At 36.9% G+C, this 17,530-nt stretch overlaps 1 protein-coding gene across 3 annotated transcripts in view; it reads left to right on the forward strand.

Annotated features, from left to right (window-relative positions):
- The window catches only part of LOC145277051 (syndetin-like), a 173,971-nt gene that overhangs the window by 133,295 nt on the left and 23,146 nt on the right, over positions 1-17,530 (forward strand). For all 3 annotated transcript variants that reach the window (XM_080128706.1, XM_080128708.1, XM_080128707.1), the window contains 2 exons: positions 10,253-10,344; positions 10,448-10,474. In XM_080128706.1, coding sequence (XP_079984832.1) covers positions 10,253-10,344; positions 10,448-10,474 — 119 coding nt within the window. The remainder of the gene's footprint in view (positions 1-10,252; positions 10,345-10,447; positions 10,475-17,530) is intronic.

The following is a 17,530-nucleotide window of genomic DNA, read 5'->3' on the forward strand; positions in this document are numbered from 1 at the left end:
TATAATTTCTGAAACTGGAATTTACACACAATCTCATACACACACACACACACTCACACACACACACGCGCACACACACACACACTGTGTTTATGTCCAGATAAGGGATTGCATGCTTAACAGTATTCTATATAAGGTAATGATAAAGAATTATGTATAATTATGTATAATTTCTGAAACGGGAATTAACACACACTCACACACACACACACACTCAGACTCACACTCACACACACACACACACACACACACACACACACACAAACACACACACACAACGTTTATGTCCAAATAAGGTAATGCATGAATTACAGAATTCCATATAAGGTAATGACAAAGAATTCTGTATCATTTCTGAAAAGTGAATTCACACACACACACATAGTGTGTTTATGTCCAAATAAGGTAATACATGCATTTCAGAATTCCATACACATACATATAGCGTTTATGTCCAAATAGGAGATTGCATGAATTACAGAATTCCATATAAGGTGATGACAAAGAATTATGTATAATTTCTGAAACGGGAATTAACACACACACAAACACACAGACACCGACAGGCTGTGTTTTTGTCCAAATAAGTGATTCCATGCTTTACAGAAGTCCATATAAGGTAATAACAAAGAATTATGTATAATTTGTGAAATGGGAATTAACACACACACACTCACACACACAAACACACACACGCTGTGTTTATGTCCAAATAAGGGATTCAATGCTTTACAGAATTCCATATAAGATAATGACAAAGAATTATGTATTATTTCTGAAACGGGAATTAACACACACACTCACACTCACACACACACAAACACACTCACACACGCTGTGTTTATGTCCAAATAAGGGATTGCATGCTTTACAGTAATCCATATAAGGTAATGACAAAGAATTATGTATAATTTCTGAAACGGGATTTAACCCACACACAAACACACACACACTGTGTTTATGTCCAAATAAGGGATAGCATGCCTTACAGTATTCCAAGGTAATGACAAAGAATTATGTATAATTTCTGAAACGGGAATTAACACACACACTCACGCACACGCTGTGTTTATGTCCAAATAAGGCATTGCATGCCTTACAGAATTCCATATAAGATAATGACAAAGAATTATGGATTATTTCTGAAACGGGAATTAACACACACACACACACACACACATACACACACGCTGTTTTTTTCTCCAAATAAGGGATTGCATGCTTTACAGTATTCCATATAAGGTAATGACTAAGAATTATGTATAATTTCTGAAACGGGAATTAACACACACACACACATACACACACGCTGTGTTTTTTTCCAAATAAGGGATTGCATGCTTTACATAATTCCATACAAGGTATAAAACCAAGTACGTCCAAGGATGGAATACTGGTTCCATATCAGGGCAGGAGCTGCTAAAAACAGCCTATCCTGCCTTGACAGAGTACAAAATAGACTTCGTGGCTTAGTGGGGGATGACCTTTTCTCTACCCTGCAACCTCTCTCCCACAGAAGAGACGTTGCGGGCCTATCCTTGTTTTATTTTTATTTCCATGGCAGGTGCTCGTCTGAACTCCAATCTCTGGTCCCCCCTCGCCAATCTTTCACGAAAAACACCCGTCTAGCTGAATACATTGTGAAAAATTTCCCCCACTCTATATCTGTGCCTAGATCAAAACACGGATTCCATGAACAAAGCTTCTTTCTTAGAAATGCACGCCTGTGGAACTCTGTTCCATCTGCCTGCTTCCCTCCGGACTACAACTTGGATGTCTTCAAGTCCAATGTTAACAAATTCCTAATGAACCGCCCCTTGATTAAACACTTCATCAAATCTCCACACTATAGTAATGTACTTGCAATAACCCTTATCCTTGAGTGGCTTCCGGGCCTTGATAAGTGGTGATCACTGTGTAAAAAAAAAAAAAAAAAAAAATGTTATGACAAAGAATAATGTATAATTTCTTAAACAGGAATTAACACACACACACACACATGCTGTGTTTATGTCCAAATAACGGATTCCATGCTTTACAGAATTCCATATAAGGTAATGACAAAGAATTATGTATAATTTCTGAAACGGGAATTAACACACACACACGCTGTGTTTATGTCCAAATAAGAGATTCCATGCTTTACAGAATTCCAGATATGGTAATGACAAAGAATTATGGATAATTTCTGAAACGGGAATTAACACACACACACACACACACGCTGTGTTTATGTCCAAATAAGGTAATGCATGAATTACAGAATTCCATATAAGGTTATGATTAAAATTATGTATAATTTCTGAAAAGTGAATTCACACAAACACACACACACACGCTGTGTTTATGTCCAAATAAGGTAATGCATGAATTACAGAATCCCATATAAGGTAATGAAAAAGAATTATGTATAATTTCTGAAAAGTGAATTCAGACACACACACACACACACACACACACACACACACACACATGCTGTTTTTGTCCAAATAAGGTAATGCATGCATTACTGAATTCCATATAAGGTAATGAAAAAGAATTATGTATAATTTCTGAAACGGGAATTAACACACACACACACACTCACGGACGTTGTGTTTATGTTCAAATAAGGGATTGCATGCTTTACAGAATTCCATTAAAGGTTATGACGAAGATTTTAGTATAATTTCTGAAACGGGAATTAACAGACACACACACACACACACACACTGTGTTTATGTCCAATTAAGGGATTCTGTGCTTTACAGAATTCCATATAAGGTTATGACAAAGAATTATGTATAATTTCTGAAAAGTTAATTCACACACACACACACACACACACACGCTTTGTTTATGTCCAAATAAGGTAATGATAAAGAATTATGTATAATATCTGAAACGGGACTTAACACACACAGACACACACACACACACGCTATGTTTATGTCCAAATAAGGGATTCCATAAATTACAGAATTCCGTATAAGGTAATGACAAAGAATTATGTATAATTTCTGAAACAGGAATTAACACACCCACACACGCTGTGTTTATGTCCAAATAAGGTAATGCATGAATTACAGAACTCCATATAAGGTAATGATAAAGAGTTATGTATTATTTCTGAAACGGGAATTACACACACACACACTCATGCACACACAAACACACACACACACACACGCTGTGTTAATGTCCAAATAAGGGATTGCATGCTTTACAGAATTCCATATAAGGTAATGATAAAGAATTATGTATAATTTCTGAAACGAGAATTAACACACACACATGTTTTGTTTATGTTCAAATAAGGTATTATATACCTTACAGAATTCTATACAAGGTAATCCCAAAGAATTATGTATAATTTCTGAAACGTGGATTCACACACACACACACACACGCTTTGTTTATGTCCAAATAAGGTAATGCATGAATTACAGAATTCCATCTTAGGTAATGATAAAGAATTTAGTATAATTTCTGGAGCAGGAATTAACACACACACACATGCCGTGTTTATATCTAAATAAGAGCCAAGTACGTCCAAGGGTGAAATACTGCTGCCATATCTGGGCAGGAGCTGCTAAAAACAGCTTATCCTGCCTTGACAGAGTACAAAATAGACTTTGTGGCTTAGTTGGATGCCCTTTTGTCTACCCTGCAACCTGTCTCCCACAGAAGAGACGTTGCAAGCCTATCCTTGTTTTATCGTTATTTCCATGGCAGGTGCTCATCTGAACTCCAATCTCTGGTCCCCCCTCACCAATCTTTGACGAAAAACACCCGTCTAGCTGAATCCACTGTGAAAAATTTACAGAATTCCATATAAGGTAATGATAAAGAATTATGTATAATTTCTGTAACGGGAATTCACGCACACACACACACACACACACACACACACACACACACACACACACACACACACACACACACTGTGTTTATGTCCAAATAAGGTAATGCATGCTTTACAGAATTCCATATAAGGTAATGACAACGAATTATGTATAATTTTTGAAAAGTGAATTCTCACACACACACAAACACAGACACACACAAGCTTTGTTTATGTCCAAATAAGGTAATGCATGCATTAGAGAATTTCCTATAAGGTAATGATAAAGAATTATGTATAATTTCTGAAAAGTGAATTCACATACACACACCGTGTTCATGTCCAAATAAGGTAATGCATTGATTGTAGAGTTTAATATAAGGCAATTATAAAGAAACGTGCATAATTTCTGAAAACTTAATGTGTGTGCCCACACACACACAGACTGCATAATTTCAAACATAGTAAATAATATAAAATCTGTTGCACATATAACCTTCATAATTTCAATCATAAGAAATGTACATTGCAGAATTCCATATAAAGTTGATTTTAAAGAAATGTAATGTAAAATTTTACACACACATATTTTTATAATTTCTTATAGCAGAAATGCACACACACACACACACACACACACACACACACACACACACACACACACACTGTGTTCATGTCCAAATAAGGTAATACATTAATTTTGGAATTCCATATAAGGTAATGATAAAGAAAAGTGCATAATATCTCAATAATTAATACATACACAATGTATAAGTTATACATTATGGTAATGAACAAAAAATCTTGTACATATATAATCTTCAAAATAGCAAAAATGTATGCACACACACACACACACACACACACACATACAGTGTTCATGCCTGAATCAAGTCATGCCTGTAGAGATGTCCAGATAAGTTAATGATTAAATAAAAAGTATTCTAATTTTGATACTTCTTATTTTTCCATCATTTTTCTTTGACATATGCCAACAGTTTGCATAACTTGCCAAAATATGCTGAGTATTGATCAAATTTTAAAACATTAGTGAAAAAGATAAACATTTCGCATATAGTAATTTTAATTTTAATGAAGAAAAATGCAAATATTATAAATTTGAATTAAATAAAGATGCAAATAATCAACTTACTATAATTTTGTGAATAAATATTTTATTCATTCATCCTGCAGACATTGTTTTTTTGTAAAAAAAAAATTTTTGAAAACTGCAAGAAATGAAAACTTTTTTGTAAGAAATGTTTTTTAAATATCTTGTGTGTGTGTGTGTGTGTGTGTGTGTGTGTGTGTGTGTGTGTGTGTGTGTATATATATATATATATATATATATATATATATATTCTTTTTGTTTTCTACTCCCTTCTTTATTTTCCTTTTAAGTTTAGGCGATAGGTTATTTCTTTAGGTATTTTTTGTTTGATTGAAAGAAAAGGGTTAAAGGAAGTGTGTAGCTTTCTTTGATATGATTTATGACAAATATTTTTTTTTATTTATTTTTTTTTGTTTTGCCGAATTTTTTCAATTCTAATAAGCAGCTATCAAGTAGTTCCCAGCTGATTTCACATTCTTTTTTGCTGTGTAGTTTTGCCTCTTTCCACATCCTTTCGATATGATTTGTAGTAGCCTTTGTCATAGGATCTTTAAAATTAAGACTGTTATTCATGATTAGCTGTTGAAATCCTTCTGATCCTAATTTGCTGTAGGCTTTTCAACATTTGGATATGACAATAGTCCACGGAGAATATACTTCTTTATTATTAGAAGGGTTTCTGCATTACAGTTTGTTACTGTCACACAAAAAACCCTCTTTCTGGGTGGGGTCATGTTGTCTGAAGACCCAGAGCATTTCAAGAAGTCTCCCAACATTGTTGAACAGGGATTTGTTGGTTTTAACAGTATGTCTTGGACCTTTGATCTGCTGGTGAGTAGATAATGCAGTGGATGTGTTATCGGCAGCTCTAGTAACTCTCGCTTCTCCTTTTTTGTCTCTTAGTCCTCATTTCTAATGGGTGATGTTTCTGACAAAGGGTGAAGAAAAAGCTGCTTCCCAGGTCGGTAGTACTTTGTGAACAGTAGTCTGAGATGTCGGAAATTTTCTGTCTATGTCTATCCTTGCGGCCATGTCACTAGTAAGGGTGCTGGAGTTAAACGTTTTCATCTGGGCTGATGTTAACCGCCTGATAGTCAGGGACCCAAACCTTGGAATAACCACTAAGGAGGCTGTCCTATCAGCAGGCGCAAAGTACTGGGGCTGCTGTATTGACATTTGGTGAATGGATTCTGGACCATGCAGTAGTCTCTGGTGGGGCCTCTCGATGCCATACAAGTGCGTAATTGTTACAGCTTTACCTTATCATGTGCTACAAAAAAAAAAAAAAAATTTTTCCCGTCTTTCCTTTCTTACTTTCCCTCTCTGTTCTGCTCTAACCAAGTATACTGACCTGTTCCACAAATCCCAAAATCCTCAACATGAAATATCTCATAAAAAAAACACGAATAAACCTAGAACCTCATCCTCCTACATAGACCCCTACTACCAGGTCTCCTTCTGCAACATCAGGGGTCTACGTTCTAACCTTCCAGAGGTTGAAACCCAATTACAGGAGACGAAACCTGACATATTCTTTCTAAGCGAAACTGGAATAGGGCCGACCACCTCCCTAGATGAGGTCATAATTAAAGGATACTCTAACTTAACATCTAAATCTGACCCCCAAGATTGCCACCGGCATGGAATATGTGCCTACATTAAAGATGGCTTCCCATGTGGCAGGGATATCTCCAGAGGAGACCCTAATCTACCTTATATGTGCTTCCGGGTTGCACTTGCTTACACCACCGCATTTATATTTGCCCTCTATCGCCCCCACAACAGCGGAGTTACTGTCTTTAAGAGAATATCAGAGAAAATTGACAACATCATGTCTGCTCATCCCTCGGCTAACATTCACATTTGCGGTGACTTCAATGTCCATAATGTGGAATGGCTGACCCACTCAAATTGTCATGATTTTGCCATTGCCTATGACCTCACTCAGATTGTTCGCAAGCCCACCCGTGTGCTCGATACTACCGGTCAGTACGCAAGCCTTCTAGACCTTTTTCTATCCACTTCCCCTGAGCTATGCTCATGTTCTGTTCTATCTCCTCTGGGATCCCCTGACCACTGCGTCGTATCAGTTAAGATAAAAATGAAATATAATAAATCTACAGACGTACCTCTCCACCGTACTGTATACCGATACTCTATGGCGGACTGGGATAGCTTCCGTACATTCATATCTGATCTACCATTCCATGTTTAAAAAGGATGTGTCCTCTATAGTATCAGACCTGACCGAATGGTTACTTGTAGGCATAGACCAATTCATACCATCCAAAAAATTCCAACAAAAACCTAACAGCCAGCCATGGTTCTCCCCTGCCATCGCACACAGAAATCACTTTTTCCATAGCTACCAACATAATAGATGCACTGAAACTAAAGCTGCTTTCAGGACCGCCAGCAACCACTGTAAAAGAGTGTTAAAAAATGCAAGAGAACTATATGCTCAATCCGTTAAATCCAAAGTAGCTGAGCAGCGGCTTGGTTCCACCAGTTCTGGCAAATAGGATCCTGAACAGAAACGTGCGTTCTATCCCCACCATTATCAATGGACCAGAGGTCATCTCGACAGTATCCAAGGCCAAACTATTTGCCAAAAACTTTGCAGCAAATTCTACCCTGTGCGATGAAGGCCATCAACTCGCCGTATTCCCTCCTATAACAGACAACACGCTATGCAACATACAAATATCTGTGCGTGAGGTCGCCAAGCTAATCAAGAACCTTGACTCCAGTAAAGCAACTGGTCCTGACGGTATTCCAATTATAGTGTTAAAAAAATTACAACCAGAACTTGCCCCCATTCTTACCAAACTGTTTAAGCGTTGCCTTAAGGAGAAGTGCTTCCCAACACCCTGGAAAACCTCATCAGTATGTCCTGTATTTAAGAATTCAGGTGATAAGTCATCCCCCTCTCAGTACAGACCAATAAGTCTCCTATGTGTCATGAGTAAGTTGCTGGAATCCACAATAAATAGAGAAGTAGTCAACCACCTCAGAAGAAATAACCTTCTTAGCGACACGCAATATGGTTTCCATTCTGCTAGATCTACAGCAGATGTGCTAACGGTTATATCTCATAGGATTAGCGAATCTCTCGACAAAGGCTTAATTTCTAGGGCAATTGCTCTTGACATATCAAAGGCCTTCGATAAGGTTTGGCATAAAGGCCTACTATACAAGATTTCCAGCTACAGTATTACTGGAAATGTTTTCTCGATCATTAAATCATTTCTCTCCGATAAACTCATAAGAGTAGTGGTTGATTGGCAGAAATCAGAGGCCCACAGTATTAATGCTGGTGTCCCTCAGGGGTCTATACTGGGCCCAACTCTCTTCCTGATCTACATCAATGATCTCCCAAAACACATGCTAAAATCCTTCGTTGACATCTATGCTAACACATCAAAGGCCGTAAATGATGATGTTCTCTGTGATTCTCTCTCCTCTGATCTTGAGCGTGTGGTACAGTGGGGAAAGAGGTTGCTGGTTACCTTTAATGCATCTAAGACCAAGCGCCTATCTCTACATCATAAACGCTCTGATCCCCATCTGGCATCAATTGAAATGGATGGCTCTCGTCTAGGGGAGGCCCCATGTTTTGATAAGCTTCTGGGTTTGACCATTACTTCTGATCTTAAATGGAACACATACATCAAGTCTGTGGCTAAGGTCGCTGGGAAAATGGTGGGATCCTTCTACCGCTCCAGAAGATATCTCACTAATGATGCAATTCTCTATCTATATAAGAGCCAAGTACGTCCAAAGATGGAGTACTGCTGCCACCTCTGGGCAGGACCTGCTAAAAACAGCCTATCCTGCTTTGACAGAGTACAAAATATCGTTATTTCCATGGCAAGTGCTCGTCTGAGCTCCATCTTCTGGTGCCCCCTCGCCAATCTTTTTCAAAAAACACCTGACTAGCTGAAACCACCGTCAATAATTTTCCCCACTCCTTATCTGTGCCTAAATCAAAACGTAGATTCCACGAACAAAGCTTCTTTCTTAGAACTGCATGCCTGTGGAACTCTGTTCCGCTTGCCTGTTTCCCTCCCGACTTCAACCTGGATGTCTTCAAGTCCAACACAAACAGATTCCTGATAAACCGCCCCCCTAAGTAATGACACCTTATCAATTCTCCAATACTATTGCTACACTATCCCATTGAGTACTGTACACACAATAACCCTTATGTCCGAGTGGCCATTGGGCCTTGATAAGTGGTGAACTCCATGTAAAAGAAAAAAAAAAAAGAAAATCGTCCTGGTAATATCATCTGGTCAATTGATTTTTCATTGGCTGAGCATTTCACCATAATCGTGTCGATTTCCATAGGCTGCCAGGCTATTCCAAGGCAACATTCACAGAAAGAAAGGTCGTTTTTTAGTAATTATTAGAAAAGATGAGGAATATTATGAAATTAGGCTAAATACTAGATGATCATATATTTAATATAATACAAAAAATAAGTTCTAAATTAAATAGAAACTGCACTGAGTTATGCGCCTGTCATTGTGAATAACTTCAAAATGTCATTTTGACATATTCAATATAAACATCTGCAGATGGTTAGCTCGAATAAGTTTCACAAATATTTATTTCATTTTGTAAATAATGTTTTGCAACAAATGAAAACATGTTTATTTTTTGTAAGAAAAGTTTTTTAATGTTTTTTTGTAAAGAAAAGTGTTTTTTTATATTATATAACAAAAGTTTTTCTTTATTTATTTTTATTTATTTTATTTTTTTTTTTCAAAGAATATTTTTTATATAATTTAAGGAAGTTATGGAGACAAATGGATGTTTTCCTAATTTTTGTCACCATTTAAATTCTACAAAGTAGCTATTAAGTAACTCCCAGCGTGTTCTTTCTTGTTATGTAGCTTTGCTTCCTTCCACATCCTCTTCACATGATTCTAGTGAAACAATTTCTCATTGGTTGAGCTTATTGTCATATTCCAGCAGTTTACATGAGTTGCCAACATCACTTTACTACTTCAATGTCAAAACTCAATGATAAGTGTGGACAGATTCCAGCCCAGAAAACAGCAATTCTTCCCTCTTTTACAGAAACATCATTCATGGAATGTGAGGACTAAAGGACAAAATAAGAAAAGCAAGAATTATAAAGCTACCGAATGTAAACCTAACGTTCACTTTCTACTCTTCTTAAAATAATCTACTAAAATTACCAAACATTAACCAAAAATAACAAAAATTAAGTTTTTTTTGTTTTTTTTTTTTGAGTAAATGTAAATTTATGTCTTCATTTTGTTGACTCGTTTGTTTTTCGTTTTTTTCAGGACGTTATATGAAGATGATGACTGTCCTGAAACCAATTGCTTTTGATGTGATCACTTGTATGTCGCAGTTGTTCGACTACTATATGTATACCGTAAGTAAATGCTAAGTATTTTTGGCCGATTTATTTCTGATTTCTTTTTCTCGTGCCAAACACATTATAGTTCTTCTCCAACCATTCTTTTCATCTTTTCCAGGTTTATATATTTTTTGCTTCTGATGGGGTAAGTACATTTTTGCTATTGAATCGTGTTTTAATCGTGTTTGTTCATGGAAATTGTCAAACTTACAGAAGTTTATAGTTGGCCAATGTAGCAAGAGTTAAGACATTCCTCGATTCACGACAACTCATATTTACAACACAAGTCCAAAATCTATAAGATATGAAATAGATTAAAAGAATATATATTAATTCTGTATGCATTTCTAATATCATAAAATATGATATCGTCAGGGCCAGCTCCCACTCTGTCATTTGTCACTAATCTCCTTTGTTTTTGTATGAAGTCCAAGTCTATGGTGAAAAAGTTGTGGACTGTTCGCCACAGAAGGTAGGAGGAGGGGGGTCTCATCACTCTCTTTTTCTTCTTCTAACCTCTTTATTCTATCTCCTCTTCAAAGTCCACGGTGCCATGGTGTGCTGCACCTCTCCATGTCTTCCTGTTCCTGGCAATTTCCTCCCATGAGGATGGGGTCAGTGTTTGTTAGAGCCAGGCTGCACTTGATTTGGTCTTAGAAATGCATTTTTGGGGCTCCTCGTGGCCTCATACCTTGATCCAGTTCTTCACATAGCATTTTCTTGTGGATAATTCAAGGCTCCCCAGTGGAGGCGCTTGTGGATGTAAAAATCTACCTCAGTTTAGTTTGCTGGGAGAAATATGATATAAATTTAAATGAAACACAAAAGTAGTTTTTTTAACTGGATACATAATTGTAACTTTACATTACAAAGTTTTATTTTAAAAAAAAGTATGTTTTGAACAGAAGTAAGAGAAATTTCAAGTTATTGTTGTAATTATTATTGGCTCACATGGAGCTTTCACACAAGTCAACAAACGATCTGATTGGAAACCTGTGGTGTTCTCTGGAAGCTGAGTGACAACAAGTCTCCCCAGACGTCCAGCTCTCTCCACCTCCTTCGATAGCATTTGCAAATGAATTTGCATCATCGCAACAGCCTCTTACCATTGACTTCTCACTGGCAGTGGCCATTGGTTTATACTGGAATTTGAGTGGCACTAAGCCTTCCCAAGGTCCCAGTTCTCTTTGCGTTTGTCCAGCCGAAGTCTGGCCAGCGCTCTCTCCTCGGTCTTTCAATCCTTCTTGACCCTTCTCAGCTCTTTGGTATCACTTTTCTATTGGGAGGAACGGTGATGAGACAATGGGGGGGGGGTGCATGGTGGGGGTGTAGAACTTGTAGATATGCAGCTTCTGTGTTCTTCATTCCCTATAACGCTTATTTGTTATATTGTCTTCTTGTATTATTCTCCGCATTCAAGGGGTTTTCCTTAATATTTCAGCCGTTTTCATTATCGTTAGTCGTTGTACTTTTGCAGTTATTCCTCTGATTCCAATTTCTGACATTCTATTTTCGAAGTTTTTTGGAATTGTTCCTAGTGCTTCTACTATTATCGGTACTATTTTGATTTTCTTCATCATCCAAATCCCTTTTAACTCTCTGGCTAGTTCTGTGTATTTGCTTCGTTTCTCCTTTTCTTTTATACTCACCCTGTGGTCAGCTGGGACAGCAGAGTCTATGATTTGACAGGATTTGTCTTTCTTGTTAATTATTATGACATCTGGTCTTCTTGTTTGGATGGGTTTGTCCGTCTGTATGTGTTCTTGTCCCATAGGGTTTTGTGGTTCTCGTTTTCGAGTGCTGTTGCGGGTTTATGCTTGTACCATATGTCTGTGCGCTCAAATGCGCTCAAAATGCAGTCGTTTGCATAATTCCCAGTGCACCGCCCTCCCCACTTGGTCATGCCTGTTTTTGTATTCCTTTTGGGCCAGTTTGCTGCATTCACTTATTATATGGTTTATCATTTCATCTCTTTGTCCACATAGTCTGCATTTGCTGTTTTCTTGTGTTTTATCGATTCTGGCTTTGATATGGTTGGTTCTTATCAAGTTATCTTGTGCTGCAGTTATTAGAGATTCAGTTTCACGGTTTATATGTCCTTTTTGCATCCATGTCCAGGTGTTTTCATTATTCTCATCTTTTGTCATTCTTATGAATCTTCTGTGGAGTTGTTTCTCTTCCCATTTCTCTTTTCTCGTTTTGTCATTTGTCTCTCTGTTTTCTGTTTTTCTCCATGTCTCTCGCTGCAATAATTATCCTTTCAGTGTTTTGCAGTATATATTTTTCTAGTTCTTTTTTTTTTTTTTTGTCCTTCACACAGTCTTCTATACAGATCAGTCCTCTGCCGTTGTCTTTCCTTTTCACGTAGAGTCTGTCAATATTGTCCTTTGGGTGTAGTGCATTATGCATGGTCATGAGTTTCCTGGTTTTCTGGTTAAGTTGTCTCAGTTCTTCTTTTGTCCACCCTATAAACGGTCCAGAGTATCTTACTAGTGATACTTCCCATGTATTTATACCTTTTATTAGGTTTCTGCTATATAATTTCGTTTCCAGGAGTTTTCTTGTTCTCCTGAAGTATTCCTTTCCAATTTTCTCTTTCATTTCTGTTGCTCTGATGGTGTCTGCTTCCAGAATTCCCAAGTATTTATAGTTGTCTTGTTCCCCTAGTGCACTCATTTCTGTTTGGTTGGGTAGTTCCATGCCTTCTGTCGTTTCCAGTTTTCCCTTTCTTATAACTAGTTGTGCGCACTTTTCCATTCCAAATTCCATTTGGATATCTTGGCTGAAGATCCTGGTAGTGTTAATTAGTGTCTCTAGCTCCTTTTTGGTCCTTGCAAAAAATTTCAGATCGTCGATGTACATCAGGTGGTTCATTTTTTCCTCTGTATTAGAGAACTTTTATCCGGCTTGGCACTTTCTCAGAATACTGTTCAAGGGCATTATGGCTATGATGAACAGTAGTGGTGATAGTGAGTCTCCTTGGAAGATGCCTCTTTGTATGCTAATTTCTGTTATGTGTTGTCCATCAGCTGTCAATTCCAGTCTCCATGTTTTCATTGCATTTTCTATTACGTTTTTGATTCCGTTTGGTATTTTATACATTTTTAGGCATTCTATTATCCATGCTTGGGGGATCCTGTCGTACACTTTTTTGTAGTCGATCCATGCCATGGCTAAATTCTTTCTCCTTTAGGATCTTTTGATCTATATATATATATAGCAGGTCATGTGTTCCTCTTTTTCCTTTTTGGCATCCTTTCTGCTCCTCGGGGATGAGTCCATGCTTATTCAGGGAGTGGTAGATTTGTTCCCTCAGTTGTGCTGTCAGTATCTTCCACATAGTGGGTAAGCACGTGATTGGCCTATAGTTGCTAGGGATGGTTCCTTTCTCCGTGTCTTTCTGTAGCAGTGTGGTTCTACCTTTTGTCATCCAGTCTGGTACGCTTGCTTCCTGTATACATCTTCTCAGGTTTTGGGCTAGCCTTTCGTGTAAGGTTATGAATTTTTTGAACCAGTATGCATGCATCCCGTCGTGCTTTGGTGCTCTCCAGTTTGCCATTTTTCCTATGGTTTTCTTTAGGGTTTCCTTGCTGATTTCATTCACTGTTCCTTCTTCTATTTGTTGTAACTCTTCTTTCATGTCTTCCAGCCATTCGGCATTTCTATTGTGATCTCATCGCTCTTCCCATATTTTACTCCAGTAGAGTTTTGTTTCTGTCGGATTTGGTTGTTCTGTTTTTGTTTTTCCTCCATTCACATTTTGGTAGAATTGGCTTTCATTAGTTTCAAATGTTCTGTTTTGTTTGCATTGTTCAGATTTATATCTATATCGTCTCAATGTCGCTTCTTTTGCTTTTATGTTTTGGTCTTGTTCTTCATGTTTTTTATTTAGCCTCTCCCTGCCAGTTACATTTCCAATATTCCTTTTTTCCACATTGCTTTCTTCCTGTTAATCATTTTGGTTTCTTTTTTATGTTTGTGTATTTGAGTTTCTTGTCTTATTTCCCATCCAGGTTTTGTCAGTCCGGTTGTCCCCGGTTGTTTTTCTGATTTGAGATTCATACTTACCATTTTGGCGCCTGCGTAAATTAGGTTGTCTAAGTCTGTGATTGTATTTGTTGGGATGTGTGGGAGGAGTTTGTTAACCTTCTCTGTTTCTGTTTTTAATTTCTTCTGCTCTTGGTTTCTTAACGATGGGAGTTTTGTTTTTTCCTCGTTCATCAGCTGTATTATTTTATTTATTTTATTTGCTTCATTCTCTCTTAGTTCTGTTTCATTATTCTCGGTTTCCACGTTTGTAGGCTTCGTTCTTTGTTTTTACTTGTGAGGCTTCAACTTGTGGAGTTGCTCTACGTGCGGTTCCGTTGGGGGATGCTTCTTGTTCAGTTTCATTTATTTTTCGCTGAATTTCTGCTAGTTCTAGTTTAGAGAGCCAACCTTTCTTGAGTACCAGTTTGCTTGGTCCGCAATTCTTTGTTCTGTCGCATGGTAGTCACTAGATAGGTCCCATAGTTCTTTTATTCGTTTCTGATAACCTCCATATCTATATTTAGGATGACTTCTATAATAGCATTCCATTACGAGTCTATTCTCTTTTGTTGTCCATTTCTTTCTTCATTTTTTTTCATTTTGATGATTATCATGGCTGTACTGTGTTTGTTTGGTATCATTTTTTTCCCTGAAATTAGGGGTTATACTTACCTGTTCAGCATCCATGTTATTTGAATTTCTGAAATTAGAAAGTTGGCCAACATTCGCAGGATGACGACCGGGTCCCCCATGCTGGCTACTGAGGGAGCACCTGCTGATCATGACACCCAGATCTTTCTTCTGGGTTCCATGGTTTGGATTATTTGTAATTGACGTTTTCCATATTTTGGTGTTTGTGGCAACACTGAGCCCAGAATTGTTTTACCTGTGGTTCTGACGCAGGGTTAGTGTAAAGCTCCCATGTATACAAGAGATATCGTGCACTATCACACATACATATGGGACATGAACAAAAAAAAAAAAAGATTTAACTAAGTGTTCTACTTAGTAAAAGTAGAAAGTAATGCTCTGAAAGAGGGCGTTTGCAGATAGGTCTACCTTACATCATACTGCTTAGCTGCTGGAAATGTTGGATGGGAAAAAGAGGAGGAAGGCAATTTTCCCCACCGCTGTGGTAGTATTTAATTCCCTCATTCAAAGACGGGGCAAATTTCTACGTCAATATCGGTAAAAAGACTGGTTTCGCTTATAAATTTGAACTAATATTTAACTAGATAATTCGCATGTTGCCTGTCTGGCTATTTTTGCATTTATTTTTAGAGGATTTTCATTAAATTTGAATTGACAAACAGAATTATACGTTTATATCGCAACAAAGACTGCTTTCTGAAATAAATTCGAAGTAACACTTAGCTTTTTTTTTTTCTTTTTTTTTCTTTTTTAAAAAAAGACATAAACTTACATTTTGTTGGTTTCTTTAAAAGAGTTGCTATAATTATTATTATTATTGTAATTATTATTATTGCTGTAATTATCTAAATATGAATTTACTGGTCCCATTGTCCAGAGTCACAAAAAACCATCATCATCACAAACATTAATTAATGAGAAATAAATTACTTCACTTTATAGTCACTCTTTATTAGTTAAAAATCATTAAAACTATTTCCTCTCCAAAAATTAAAAAAAAAAAAAAAAAAAACATGGCTGTCTGTTTATGGTTTCAAATTATTTTATAATTTTAAAAAAAGTCATGTTGAAAGGAGACTAAGTTTTTTTTTATTATAGAATTTATCAAAAATTGTTTTAACTTCATTATTTGTTTTATTTTATTTTTTATTCATTTCGTGTGTTTTAATAATTTTCAACTACTATGAAATTTACACGGTTTCTGCTAGTTAGTATTATTATTATTATTGTTGCTGTAATCTAGATCTGGAGAGTCTCATATATATAAATATATATACTAGCGGAGGTACCCGGCATTGCTTGGGTGTCGAGAGGTTTTATAGTAAGGGTATTAATCGACAGAACCTTAAAAAATGTTTCAAACCCCCTAACAAAATGAAAATAACAGCGAGTACCTGTGCAAGCACACAAAAAAAAAGTCGTAGCACGCAGACTCAAACCTATAAAAAGAAAAGGAGGTGAAAAAAAAAATCATTTAGTCGTCTCACCCTCGCGACTTGTGACGTCATGGGCATTCAAAATAACATGTTTTATGTGTACGTCGATGTCGCTGAAAAAAGTGAGCCCTTCTTGGAGAAAATGGCCCAGTTGATGGTGAAAGAATAAGTGTTTTTGGCCAATTTTTGGATATTTGCTTGCATTGCCCGGATGTATTGAGTAGGGAAGCCCCCCCCCCTCAAAAAAAAAGTAGGCAGCCTGAGTGGAGAGAGGCGTAAAAAAAAAAAAAGGGATAGCAGGCAGGCAGGCTCAAACCTGTAACGAGAAGGAGGAAAAGAAGGTTAAAAAAAAAAGTGACGTCTTTGCCAATGCATCCATGGCAAAATCGGAAGTCGCGAACACTAAAATTAAGGCTAGTCAATCAAAAGGAGACGACAACTTGCAAAAATGTCAGTGGAAAAAGCAACCCCTCCTTGTAGAAAACTGGCCAGTTGAGGGTGAAAGAATTAATGTTTTTTGGCCAATTTTTTTATATTTGTCATCTGAAACATCTAATAAATCCTGGTCGACGCCGGGTCTTCTGCTAGTATATATTTCAACACATCTCATTCAATCCAGGGTCCTAATTTTTGGATATGTTACTAATGCCGACATTCATTTTTTGAAATTCAACCCACATTATTGTTGTTATTCCCCCCCACCTCCCACCTTACTCCAATAACTTTGATATATTGTCTGGGAAGATTCGCAGCGGCCCTGGCAATGTTTTCAATATAATTGTTCCAACTCATGTTTCCTGTGAACGTTAGGCCAAGTGTTATATAGTTATTATTATTAGTATTAGACTATACCACTTGTGCGCGTATGTTACGTGAGTTCTTATTAGTAATGATATGAGTCTTAGTGAGAGTTCTTGTCTTATTACATATGATGTTGTATCTTAGAGAGAGAGATGTTGTTGTAATGACATTTTATAACACAGACATATAATAACAATACAATTTACCTTTTTGTAGAAATCACAAACACAAAGATGAGCTTTATCACAAACACATGATGAATTTATTTTCTGACGACCGGTCGA

The sequence above is a fragment of the Euprymna scolopes genome, chromosome 5, assembly GCF_053919585.1.
Source record: "Euprymna scolopes isolate OS-2025 chromosome 5, ASM5391958v1, whole genome shotgun sequence".
In the NCBI taxonomy this organism is placed as follows: domain Eukaryota; kingdom Metazoa; phylum Mollusca; class Cephalopoda; order Sepiida; family Sepiolidae; genus Euprymna; species Euprymna scolopes.